At 37.6% G+C, this 12,426-nt stretch overlaps 1 protein-coding gene across 1 annotated transcript in view; it reads right to left on the reverse strand.

Moving 5' to 3' along the window:
* The window catches only part of LOC104266824, a 42,950-nt gene that overhangs the window by 7,285 nt on the left and 23,239 nt on the right, over nucleotides 1-12,426 (reverse strand). Inside the window, exons 35-53 of the mRNA XM_026837454.1 lie at nucleotides 11,579-11,694; nucleotides 11,143-11,244; nucleotides 10,710-10,883; nucleotides 9,999-10,271; nucleotides 9,108-9,371; nucleotides 8,335-8,577; nucleotides 7,945-8,071; nucleotides 7,425-7,564; nucleotides 7,017-7,125; nucleotides 6,584-6,738; nucleotides 5,896-6,183; nucleotides 5,398-5,655; nucleotides 4,862-4,972; nucleotides 4,327-4,470; nucleotides 3,609-3,863; nucleotides 2,994-3,198; nucleotides 2,327-2,439; nucleotides 1,835-1,936; nucleotides 1,120-1,330 (exon numbers count right to left, since the gene is read on the reverse strand). Of these exons, the coding sequence (XP_026693255.1) occupies nucleotides 1,120-1,330; nucleotides 1,835-1,936; nucleotides 2,327-2,439; nucleotides 2,994-3,198; nucleotides 3,609-3,863; nucleotides 4,327-4,470; nucleotides 4,862-4,972; nucleotides 5,398-5,655; nucleotides 5,896-6,183; nucleotides 6,584-6,738; nucleotides 7,017-7,125; nucleotides 7,425-7,564; nucleotides 7,945-8,071; nucleotides 8,335-8,577; nucleotides 9,108-9,371; nucleotides 9,999-10,271; nucleotides 10,710-10,883; nucleotides 11,143-11,244; nucleotides 11,579-11,694 (3,390 nt within the window). The remainder of the gene's footprint in view (nucleotides 1-1,119; nucleotides 1,331-1,834; nucleotides 1,937-2,326; nucleotides 2,440-2,993; nucleotides 3,199-3,608; nucleotides 3,864-4,326; nucleotides 4,471-4,861; nucleotides 4,973-5,397; nucleotides 5,656-5,895; nucleotides 6,184-6,583; nucleotides 6,739-7,016; nucleotides 7,126-7,424; nucleotides 7,565-7,944; nucleotides 8,072-8,334; nucleotides 8,578-9,107; nucleotides 9,372-9,998; nucleotides 10,272-10,709; nucleotides 10,884-11,142; nucleotides 11,245-11,578; nucleotides 11,695-12,426) is intronic.

Genomic DNA, 12,426 nt, shown 5'->3' on the forward strand with positions numbered 1-12,426 from the left:
TTGCAAGTGCATGTAAAACACCCACTGTGTTGGTACAATTAGCAATTGCATGACAGTTGTGTGTACCCAATGTACATTCATCAATATCTGCGCATGTTACACCATCGCCAGCAAACCCAGTTTTGCAAGCACATGTAAAACTTCCAATTGTGTTGGTACAGTTTGCATTTGCATGGCAGTTGTGTGTACCCAATGTACATTCATCAATATCTGTGCATGTTACACCATCACCAGTAAACCCAGTATTGCAGGCACATGTAAAACTACCATCTGCGTTAGTGCATGTAGCATTTGCATGACAGTTGTCTGTATTTAATGCACATTCATCAATATCTGTGCATGTTAAACCATCACCAGTAAACCCAGTTTTGCAAGCACATGTAAAACTTCCATCTGTGTTGGTACAATTAGCATTTGCATGGCAGTTGTGTGTGTTCCCAATGCACATTCATCAATATCTCTGCATGATACACCATCACCAGTAAACCCAGTTTTGCAAGCACAAGTAAAACTTCCATTTGTGTTGGTACAATTAGCATTTGCATCACAGTTGTGTGTATTTAATGCACATTCATCAATATCTGTGCAGTTACACCAGTGCCAGTAAAACCAGTCTTGCAAGTGCATGTAAAACCACCCACTGTGTTGGTACAATTAGCAATTGCATGACAGTTGTGTGTACCCAATGTACATTCATCAATATCTGCGCATGTTACACCATCGCCAGCAAACCCAGTTTTGCAAGCACATGTAAAACTTCCAATTGTGTTGGTACAGTTTGCATTTGCATGACAGTTGTGTGTACCCAATGTACATTCATCAATATCTGTGCATGTTACACCATCACCAGTAAACCCAGTATTGCAGGCACATGTAAAACTACCATCTGCGTTAGTGCATGTAGCATTTGCATGACAGTTGTCTGTATTTAATGCACATTCATCAATATCTGTGCATGTTAAACCATCACCAGTAAACCCAGTTTTGCAAGCACATGTAAAACTTCCATCTGTGTTGGTACAATTAGCATTTGCATGGCAGTTGTGTGTACCCAATGCACATTCATCAATATCTCTGCATGATACACCATCACCAGTAAACCCAGTCTTGCAAGCACATGTAAAACTTCCAATTGTATTGGTACAGTTTGCATTTGTATCACAGTTGTCAGTATTTAATGCACATTCATCAATATCTGTGCAGTTGGTGCCATTGCCAGAGTACCCAGGTTTACAAGCACAAGTGTAGGATCCAATGTTATTGTTGCATATCGCGTTTACATGGCATTGGTTGGCACCATCGCATTCATTCACATCAGAACATAAGCTGCCTGCAAGATATAGATAGAAGTTGATATGGTTTGGTTGCAATGCATGTTCAATTATATAATGACGATGTATTTACTGAAACTAAGTCATTATAAATCCACCAAATAATAGAGATTCTATTCTGAGGTCTTCAGTGAGGCACACCTGAGACTTGGGATGTAGGTCTATTACCCAACACCCATGGTGCTACCATCTAGACCCCACTGAGGCAGTTTATAGACACTCAATAATAGAGATTCTATTCTATAAGAGTGAGGTCCTAAGTGAGGCACACCTGAGACCTGGGATGTAGGTCTATTACCCCAACACCCAGGGTGCTACCATATAGACCCCACTGAGGCAGTTCATAAAAACTAAATAATAAAGATTCTATTCTATAAGAGTGAGGTCTTCAGTGAGATGAGACCTGGTATACACAAGTCATAGTCACCACACTTAACCATGCCTGAGTTATGACCATTGTTGTAATATACAAAGACATAATAATATAGACCACAATTACTCACCATTCTTGATAAAGCCAGTATCACATGTACAGTTGAATGAGGTGGGTGTGTCACTACAAGTTGCGTTTGCAGGGCAAGTGTTGGTGAAACAAGCGTTCAGGTCTGATGATTATATTTTGATAGGTTAATATTAACGTTGTACAAATTGGTTAGCGTGCTTGCCTGTAAACCAGAGGTAATGGGTTTAAGGCTCGTTGCTGCTATTGTTGTGAGCGCATATTAGGTTAATATTATTCTACTGCTGTTGGTACCAGGTGTGATATAGGCTAGAAATCTGCATTTTTCTATTAATTATGAACATTAGGGAAGATAATGATGTTTTAATAGAAATAATTACAAACGTTAAGGATAATATGGGTATGGTGCTACGAAAATGTATCAGATTCATTTCACCAAACAAGAATGGTTCCACTATATAAGCACCAGATCATGGTTAGACTCGCCGAATTAATTACAAGTTAACAATAATATGATGTTTAAATTATGACCCACCATCTGTAGGCAATCCAATGAATATGGATGAGTTGAATAAATGCAAGTTGTTTTGGTATGATGATGTCATAGTTTGTATGGTTGAGGTTGTTCTGTTGGACGATGTCGTGAACCTGGGTATTGAAGTGTGTGGGTTAAAGGTAATGACTATTAAAGGGACCTAGGATTTTGTACACATTCTATTCTATATGGGTGAGGTCCTACAGTGAAGCACACCATGGGACCTGGGATTTAGACCAGAGTTGGCCCATTACCCCAACATTGTATATGCACATTCTATTCTATATGGGTGAGGTCCTACAGTGAAGCACACCATGGGACCTGGGATTTAGACCAGAGTTGGCCCATTACCCCAACATTGTATATGCACATTCTATTCTATATGGGTGAGGTCCTACAGCGAGACACGCCATGGGATCTGAGGTTTAGGCCAGAGTTGGCCCATTACCCCAACATTGTATATGCACATTCTATTCTATATGGGTGAGGTCCTACAGTGAGGCACGCCATGGGACCTGGGATTTAAGCCAGAGTTGGCCCATTACCCCAACATTGTATATGCACATTCTATTCTATATGGGTGAGGTCCTACAGCGAGACACGCCATGGGATCTGAGGTTTAGGCACGTCACCTTAAAGAAATCCCATTATTTTGAAGCCATCGTACCTTGCTACAATGCTTCCTTGGAAGAAGTTATTGACCACCACTTTAAAAAACCCAGGATCGTTTCTAAACGCGATGTTCAGTTCATTCACAACCATGGTTGCCAAGTTCATGAACTCAGTTGTTGTATTGGTTGCAAGAGCACTTGTGTATGCACCAACAGTTGTTGTGTTTAGAGTTATTTCGAACGTAAACGTCTTTACAGGACCTGTGTTGTATCAATGCATAAGTCTCATATATTTACCACTGGCATAAAATAAATCAAATATAGATATTTTGTAATTTATTTGGCACTTTAATAAAAGTAACGCTTATTCATAAAGTAACGCAAAAAATCTACTTTCTTGTATGTGTCGTTTATACAGGCAATTTAGACAACCCCTACGTGGCCACTGGATTGGAGAATTGCTGTTAAGTGTCTTGCCCAAAGACACATACAGCCACAACGAGCCTTGAACCAGTGTACTCCTAGTTAGAAGCGCTCCACAAATGTATACCTCAGTGCCAAGCTACACAGTAGCAACAGCAGCAACAAGCCTTAAATCCATGTTATTCCTAGGTAGAGGTAGACAGCTACCTACAGTGCCATATTGCAAATGCCAAACATAAGAAACTTACTAGATAACGCAGCTACAGTTGTCACATCACTCCCCAAAACTCCAGCAGTGAAAGATTGAGCTGTAACAACATATGTTGTGCCAAGTATGATGTTTGTGAAGACGTGGTCAGCACTGGTGGTAAAGTTGACACTGATGACATCACCGGAAGATCCCGTTGCCGTTACCAACGTGTATGCAGCACCGCCACCAAGTGTTAGGGTGGCGAATATGCCGGAAGTGTTAGCGGTCGCTGTGAGGGTTGGCTGGTTTGGTTCTGTGATAAGTTTGTATGGTTATATATACTGTTGCTGGTACGCGGAGTATTAATGTAAAAGGAAGACAAAAACAAAATATAAAAAAACTTATTATTGGTTTGTAACAGAATACCCATAATTCCAATGTTATGTGTATCAGGTCGGCGGCCGTTATTGTTTATTATTATCGAGAATAAACTGCATGGTATTGAAACTGTGTTCATACATATAAAATACGAGTTCTTTAAAGTCACAACTGCTCTTATCCAACCAAACCCCAGCGTTAGAGTTATATTGTTGTTGCCATGTGTAATATTAATATGAAACAGACTGTTTCTGGCACACTACAGTTTCTTTTCCTACAAAAGTATTATTATCTAGAGAAGACAATTAAGATTTAATCCTAATTATGCTTTTTTACATTAGACTTACCACTTACGCATATATATTATATTCGACTTTTAGATTAGAGATTAGACTTACTTGTAAATTGTGATACCATGATACTAGCATCGCTGCGAGCTACTTGGTAGTTAACGAACACAGTAATGTTGATTTGAACACCAGGTGATAAACCATGGATCGTGGGGTTGGTTGATTGGGTGGTCAGGTTCATACTGTTTCCACCTGTAGTTGGATGTATATGTGTTATATGTATACATGTTATATAGATATATATGTGTTATAGGTATATATGTTATATGTTTTTACGTTTTGGATGTATATATAATATATTATAATCTTTGTTTATTCCTTGGAGTACATTATAACAGGGTTTGTTTGGTTATTGCATGGCAAGCTTGTGCAAGTGTACAACCTTAGCGTAATATATTCATTAGATAATCAATTATTTTAAATATAAGATTATAAAAAAGAATCCGACATCTAACAAAGTCTATAGGAGTCGTGAGTATACGGTTCCATTACTATTTAAATATTCTTTGTTTACTACTAAATGGAACGATAAAACCAAATAAAAAGTGTCCCATCTTCCCCACTGTGTTACACGAGCACCCACCTTCCACATAAACCACATCATATGAAGTAGCATGAGGAGCAGCTGCGTAAGATATTGTAATTGAACTTGTATTGAAGCTTGTCACTGTTACATTGAATCCAGGGAGTATCACTGTAAATATAGGTATGTGAATTAATAAACATATAATAACGTGGAAAGTTTAATTTATAAATGTGGAGGCCAGGCACAGTGAATCTAAATGGTTGATAACACAAGTTACAACTTGGAAATAACGGTAATAATTACTATTCTGTATTAATTTGTGCTTCTTTTACAGAGACTGACGATGCCATTGAGGCCAAATATATATTTTGCTATACAATTTGTTGGGCTTGATTTATGTCTGCTACATTCCCGTAGCAGCACTAAATCCTTAAAAGGTATATGTAGTTTTAAATTTATTTTCTGGAAAAAGTCAAGACAGCTTATGAATATAGGAATTATATAACCATAACCTCGCGACTCTAAAAGGTGGTTGGTATATTTCATGTTATGTTTTGTAGCACCAGATCCTGATAACTTATAATTGTTTTCACCTGTACTGGTTGTAAACGTGGCTTCAGTTCCGTTTCCAGCTTCATTGAAAGCAATGAATGTAGTTGTGTAAGTTGCCCCCGCTGCTAACCCAGTGTATGTGATCTGTGTTAATGGGTTGCTCATTCCAGCTACAAATGCGTTGGAACTGTTTCTTATCTCAGTGAAATATGAAGTAGCTCCGGTTGTGTTGTCCCATTTGTAACCAAGGCTTGATGTTGTTTGTGTTGTGAGCATGATGTTCATTGGCTTGGATGGTACTGTTGGGGAATCAGGATATAAAAAATGATTGAAGTTTAAACCGTAGCAGTAACGTAAGACTGGATTTCTAAAACTGAGAAGACTTATACACAAAACCAATCATCTGAAACCTATAAATTGTAGAGTTACATACACTTTAGAAACTGTGGAAAAGTTATAATATAAATGGTTATATAAAGATAAGGATTTCAGCTCATGCAGTATTATATAATACATTATAATACAAATTTAAATCTCACATGTTATTTGCTTCACTGTGGTGGGATCACTCTTCTTTGCGCTTCCAAATACATTAACAGTCACGTTATACTCCGTCCCATGAGCCAGCCCTGATATTAATGCTGTTGTTATTCCATTACTAGTAAAGAACTGTCCATTCCTCTCAATAGTAACCCCTGCACCAACACCAGAGCCATCAGGCCTCTTCACACTAATCAATGTTAAGAGGCTTCCGCTTTGCGAGCTCCATGTGACACGCATGGATGAATTGGTGACCTCAGAAATAGTTAATGTTGGTGGTAGCGGATCTGGATGGAAAACAAGATTTTGCTTTCAAAACTTGCTTAAAATAAAATTTAACATTTTTATTCGTCTGCTTAATTAAAAGGGATGAAACAGAACATCCCTTTTATAACGACTGTCATTGCCCCACCATGCAAGGATAAATAAGTTACATACGTGGTAACTTGTAAGCGGGCACGAGGTGTATGAAACAGAACACCCATGTTATAACAACTGTTGTTGCCCCGCCATGCGAGGATAAACAAGTTACATACGTAGTAACTTGTAAGCGCGCACAAGGTGTATGAAACAGAACACCCGTGTTATAACAACTTTCGGTGCCAGGCCATGCAAGAATACAATTTACATTCATTATAAGAATAGAATGTTAAATGTATTCATCATTAAATAGGAAAAGCTACTTACTTGTTTGTATTTCAATTCTACCAAAAGTAAAAGTGTTTCCAAAGTTATTATGAGCAGTCACCCCAATAAAGTAGGAAGCACCCGGCATCAAGTTATTGAATGTATGAGTTGTTATTGTTGAGTTGAATCGCATAACTTGAGTTGTATCTGTTGTTCTGTGGCAAAAGTAATAAACCTTATACACTGTGTAATTTGTACTATATTAAAATAAAACTATATGAGCAGCCAGAAGCTTTGGAGGCCCATTAAGTTATTGTTTAAAGGTTTGAATTTAAACAGCATATATATAGATTAAATAAATTTTCGACATTTTTCTTTATACCAAATTAAAGTACACAGTAACAAAAACTACCTTTCAGTGCAAGATATAATCAATAATCCCAGTGTATTTAAAGTTATTACTAACTATTTATGTTATAGTTATTTTACTCACAGAGTTGCGGTAAGTTCATAATAAACCGCCCCGAACGAAGCCGTCCAGTTAAAAGTGATGGAACTTGAATTGGTTGAGATTTCCATGGGTACTGTAGCATTGCTTGTTGCTGTGGGGATGTATTTAAACACCAATATTTAGTATAAGAGGGAAATAAGGTTTGGGGTTGGGTTAAATAAAAACACCCTGAATTTGAAGTCTTTTTCAATATGACAGCAAAGATATAATTAATTATAAAAAAGGAATTAGCAACAAAGACAGTTGTTTGAATATGCTACAGACAAAAACTACACGAGTAAAATGTCAAATAAAATGGTGGAAGTACATCAGATATATGTCCAATATTAATGTTAGCATTTGTTGTTTTCGACGTCCGTTTATAGAATATGTCATATAAATCTAACTCACTGGTTTGAAGAGTTGTGCACGTTTGTGCGCTTGTCTGAGGTCCTCCATTAGCGCTGGTGGTTTGTGCTCGTACACATAGTGTGTAGTTGGTGCCCGCTCGTATCCCGTCCATGAAGTTGTACGAAGCCATTGGTGTGGATCTGAAACACAATGATGTGATTATATGTTTGTTATGAATGAATGTAACTTGCTTTCTGACTAGAAATGCATTACTATCATTATAGACAGAAGTGCATCCTACAGTTTGTACCAGGTATGTTATTTATTTATGTATAACTGATACTTCTACTTAAACAGTTGTAATGGCTGTCATTTTGGTAATTCCCTTCTCTCCATTGTCTTATATATTTTGAGCTTTATTTTCATGTTCCCAGAGATAAATTAAACCCATCTGTTTTTAAATGAATGAATGTAACTTAGTTTTCCCCTGCATGGTGGGGCAATGACAGTCGTTATAACACGGGTGTTCTGTTTCATACACCTCATGTCGCTTACAAGAGATTTGTTATTACATGCTTACAGTGTCTGATTGATTGCAGTATTAGACACAGTAACAATGTAGTGGTCAGCTCCTGGTGGTTCGTTCCATGCAGTAGTGATGGTGGTTTGAGTGACAGATGTTGTCACGAATGTAACTTGGCTGGGAGCTGGGAGAGAAGATAACTTCCGTTAGTTGTGTGTTATAGTAGGGCGGGGGAAGATGGGACACGTTTAGCTAATAAGATCCAAACATGTAGATCATGTTTAAAACAATTAACAACGGTTTATGGGAGTAGTGAGGATACGGTTTTATAATTCTTTCAATTTTTTTCCTACCAAATTGGATGAGAAAATAGAATAAAAAGGTAAAGGTGTCCCATCTTTCCCCACCCCTCCATATATTGTTGCTTACGACAAAACTAAACCCAACCTGTTATTCGTTGCAATGCAGTGGATGCTTCACTACTTAGTGCATTGTTAAGCGCTACCACGGTTATCGTGTATATTGTTCCTGGGGTAAGACTGGTTATATTTCCACTGTTGTTGTTGAATGTTTGTTGGAGGCCGTTGTAGGTAACCATGTATGCTGTTGCAGTTGGTACACTATTCCATGTAAGGCTGATGGTTGTTGTTGTGACTCTGGTGGCTGACAAACCAGTTGGGGTGGCGGGAGCTGTAATATTGTGGTAGTTAGATAACAATGAATGTTACTTACTAATCTAAGCTTAGCGGGGCAACATAGTCGTTATAACACGGGTGTTTTGTTTCATACACCTCGTGACCCCTTACAAGTTACCACATATGTTACGTATTTATCCTCGTATGGCGGGGCAACGCAATCGTTATAACACGGGTGTTCTGTTTTATACACATTGTGCCTGCTTACGAGTTACCATGTATGTTACTTATTTATCCTCGCATGAGGGGGCAACGCAATCGTTATAACACGGGTGTTCTGTTTTATACACATTGTGCCTGCTTACGAGTTACCATGTATGTTACTTATTTATCCTCGCATGAGGGGGCAACGACAATCGTTATAACACGGGTGTTCTGTTTTATATGCTTCGTGCCTGCTTACAAGTTATCACAGTTATGTAACTTTGTGGGTGATTGTTTTTCTGTGTAACTGACAATTTGGACAACCCATTAGTGACCACTGGGTTAGAGCAAAAAACAATATTCATTTAATCCAAGGCTTACCTGTTATTTGTGTGATTGCAACACTCGGGTCACTTTTACCATTCACATATTGTGCAACCACTGTTATTGTATACACAACACCAGGTTGTAAGCCTGACACTGTTGTAGTTGTTGTTGCAGCATTAGGGGTTGTCCTGGTTGTGGTTAGTGCGGAAGAAACCACGGTAACTGAATACCCAGTTGCCCCAGACAACTGGTTCCATGTAACAACAAACTGGGAAGATTTAACTGAAGATGTCCTTATGTTGGTTGGGCTGATGAGAGCTGGAGGGAAATATGAAAAGTTAATTTTGTTTTTCATTTCCCTGATGATGTGTCGCCGTATGGCAGACGAAACGTTGGATATACACTGTAACACTATATCCAACGTTTATACCAGATGAGCCACTAATATATTATATATTATTTTGTTGTTGATCACGGATATAAAGAAATGTACAAGCTAACATCATTAAGGTATGGCTTGACATCAGCAAATCAAATGTAAACAGGTAAATTATCTATTCCAAAATAAATCTTTTGAACTTTATTAAGCTAGAAATTCATAACTTTCCCAATATGCCATCGCTGGCTGCCATAAGTCAAAACAATATATTCAAAAGTTAGACAACAAAAAGAAAAGATGCTGTAAAGTAAACTAACAACTAGTGTAAAGTAAACTAATGGCAAGTTAAACATACTTGATTGATAATTAATGTTCAATTGTGTAAACTAATAATTCAATAAACATAAAGCTACAACACATTTTAGTTTCAAATGTTAACTCAATATATGTTAACGTATGTAAATGATAGATCCCCCAAAAGATTATCTGATTTACACTAATTAAACATACTTCATCGATAAATATATATTGACCAACTGTATAAACTAATTATTGCATAAACATACCAGCTGTGGTGACCATGATTGAAGCTGATGCGTTGATGTCAACTCCTAATCCATTTGTAGCAGTTGCAACCACAGTAATTGTATATGTTGTGTTGTGCTTCAACCCAGGCACGACACCATTTATGATCCCACTACCAGTGGTTGGAAGCGTGGTTGTGTTGGTTGCTGGGTTGGTGGTTACAGTGTAAGCTACAGCTTGATCAACTGACATGAAGCTTATGGTGACTTGTGCGACGGTCCGTGTAAGCAAAGTAAGGTTCAATACTTGAAGGGCTGTAAAAGTATTAAGTATTGGATTGTTGGAAGTACGCACATTTCTGTGTATTTAACTGTGTTAACATCATTGTGGAATGTTTATATATTAGAATTGGACAGAGGTACAAGAAAGTATACATTGTTGTTACTGGTAAAATAAAACAACTATTAATAAAAAAATATGTGTACAACATTCTGTTAGTTAAAAGTTGCAAGAGATTACTTTTTACATATGTATTATATAAAAAGTATTAAAGAAAGAAACTTTCGTAATTTTAAAGGTTCTTTAAGATCACAAATTCAAAAATTCTAGATTGCTTTTAGACTTATAGTAGGCCTAGCAACACACACACACACACACATATATATATATATATATGTTATAGTTTCTTCCATACTTTTTATATAAGATATATATATATACATGTTATAAAATATTATATATTATAAACTTACGAGTAGTGAATGTCTTTGGGCTGCTATAAGTTGAAAACGCGACGGTTGTGTTTGTTTCTACTTGGGCACGTACTCTAACGGAACATAAAGTGTTTGGCCTTGCTATCGTTCCTGGAACTTCTTGTGACGTCATGTTGGTGGTGTATGTTAAAGCACTTTGGTTTTGGCAAGTAACTGCAACAGAATGCAAGCTGTTTAGTATTTTAAATATCTCATGCTTTCAATTATTTAGAGATTTTATAAAAACGAGTTACCAACAATTATTTTGACATTTTTCAAAAACAAATAGTCTGACTGTAACTATAAAAGTAAAATTCAATTTATTTAACTAAGTATGTTTAAACTAGTGGGCTAACTCCACTTATATCCAAGCAATAAGATCCCTTGCAAAAGAACCTCATCCATATAGAATGGTATAAGACTATGAAGTTACCTTCGATTTGATATTGTGTGGCAGTCGCAACAGCGGTATAGCTCACAATCACAGCAGTGGGGGTTAGTGTCACCGTCACATTTGGTCCATTGGGTGTAGAAACTGAAAGAAACAAAGTGTTGGAAACAAATAATATAGACCAAGGGATTCATGATTTTTAACATGAGTGTTGTCTTATTTATACACCTCATGCTCACTGTCGAGTTATAACATGGGTGTCTTCTTATACACCAGACACGCATGGTGTATCCATACACCTCATGCTCACTGTCGAGTTATAACATAGGTGTCTTCTTATACACCAGACACACATGGTGTATTCATACACCTCATGCTCACTGTCGAGTTATAACATAGGTGTCTTCTTATACACCAGACACACATGGTGTATTCATACACCTCATGCTCATGAACTAAAACCTAGACAGCTGCTTACGTGTTGTGGCATTGGTAAACGTTCCATTGAGCGGGGCAGAAGACATATCAGTGCTTGATGCGTTTGCATTGGTGTTGTTAGTGGTCCCTGATACTGTGGCAATCACACTGCCTTGTCTATGTAAATAGGTGGATGTGAACATTCAGTTTGCATTTTATTACAGTAGTGGTGTAGATTTCATATGGTTTGGCGCCAAACCTGGGGTGGCAGGGTGGGCAGGCCAACCCTGGAATTTCTACGCTGCATTAATCAGTAAACATTACAACCAATAAGTTAGATTTGCTTCACAGGATTGTGTGTCTAACTATATTCCTGCCTCCCCTGTGTTTTTTAAATTGAATGGTTGCTGACAGTGCAATGATCCTATGTGTGCCCAGTTTAATTCCACTTTAAATTGAAAGGCATGCCTTCAGATCTTCAGGCTGTTTTAGTAACCTTGTGATAGTTGTGTACATAGTGAATTTATTTGACCATAACAGTGTTATGTAATACAGTGTGATATCATATCTTTGCAAGGTAAAAAAAGAGTTACCTGAAACCCAATATTTTGATCGAGTCAACAAAAGATGACAAAGTTTCTGAGTAGCACTACTTCAGTTGGGCCGATGCATTGAGTAGCCAAGCTTGTAAATGTAGTAGAGGTTGGGTCCAGTAAAAGAGGATCAAACACTTCTAAACTCAATACGACCGACAATGTGATCTCGACTCGCTCTGTGCAGTTTACAAAAAGTTTAGATGTGTTTGGGGTAAACCTCATGCTCGCTGTCCAGTTATAGCTTACCCGTGGTTGCAGATGTAATGTCAGTAAACGATGTGTTTAGCATTCTGTCGGAACCTTTTGGAGTCAA

Source organism: Ciona intestinalis, chromosome 1 (genome assembly GCF_000224145.3).
Source record: "Ciona intestinalis chromosome 1, KH, whole genome shotgun sequence".
NCBI classification, from domain to species: Eukaryota; Metazoa; Chordata; class Ascidiacea; order Phlebobranchia; family Cionidae; genus Ciona; species Ciona intestinalis.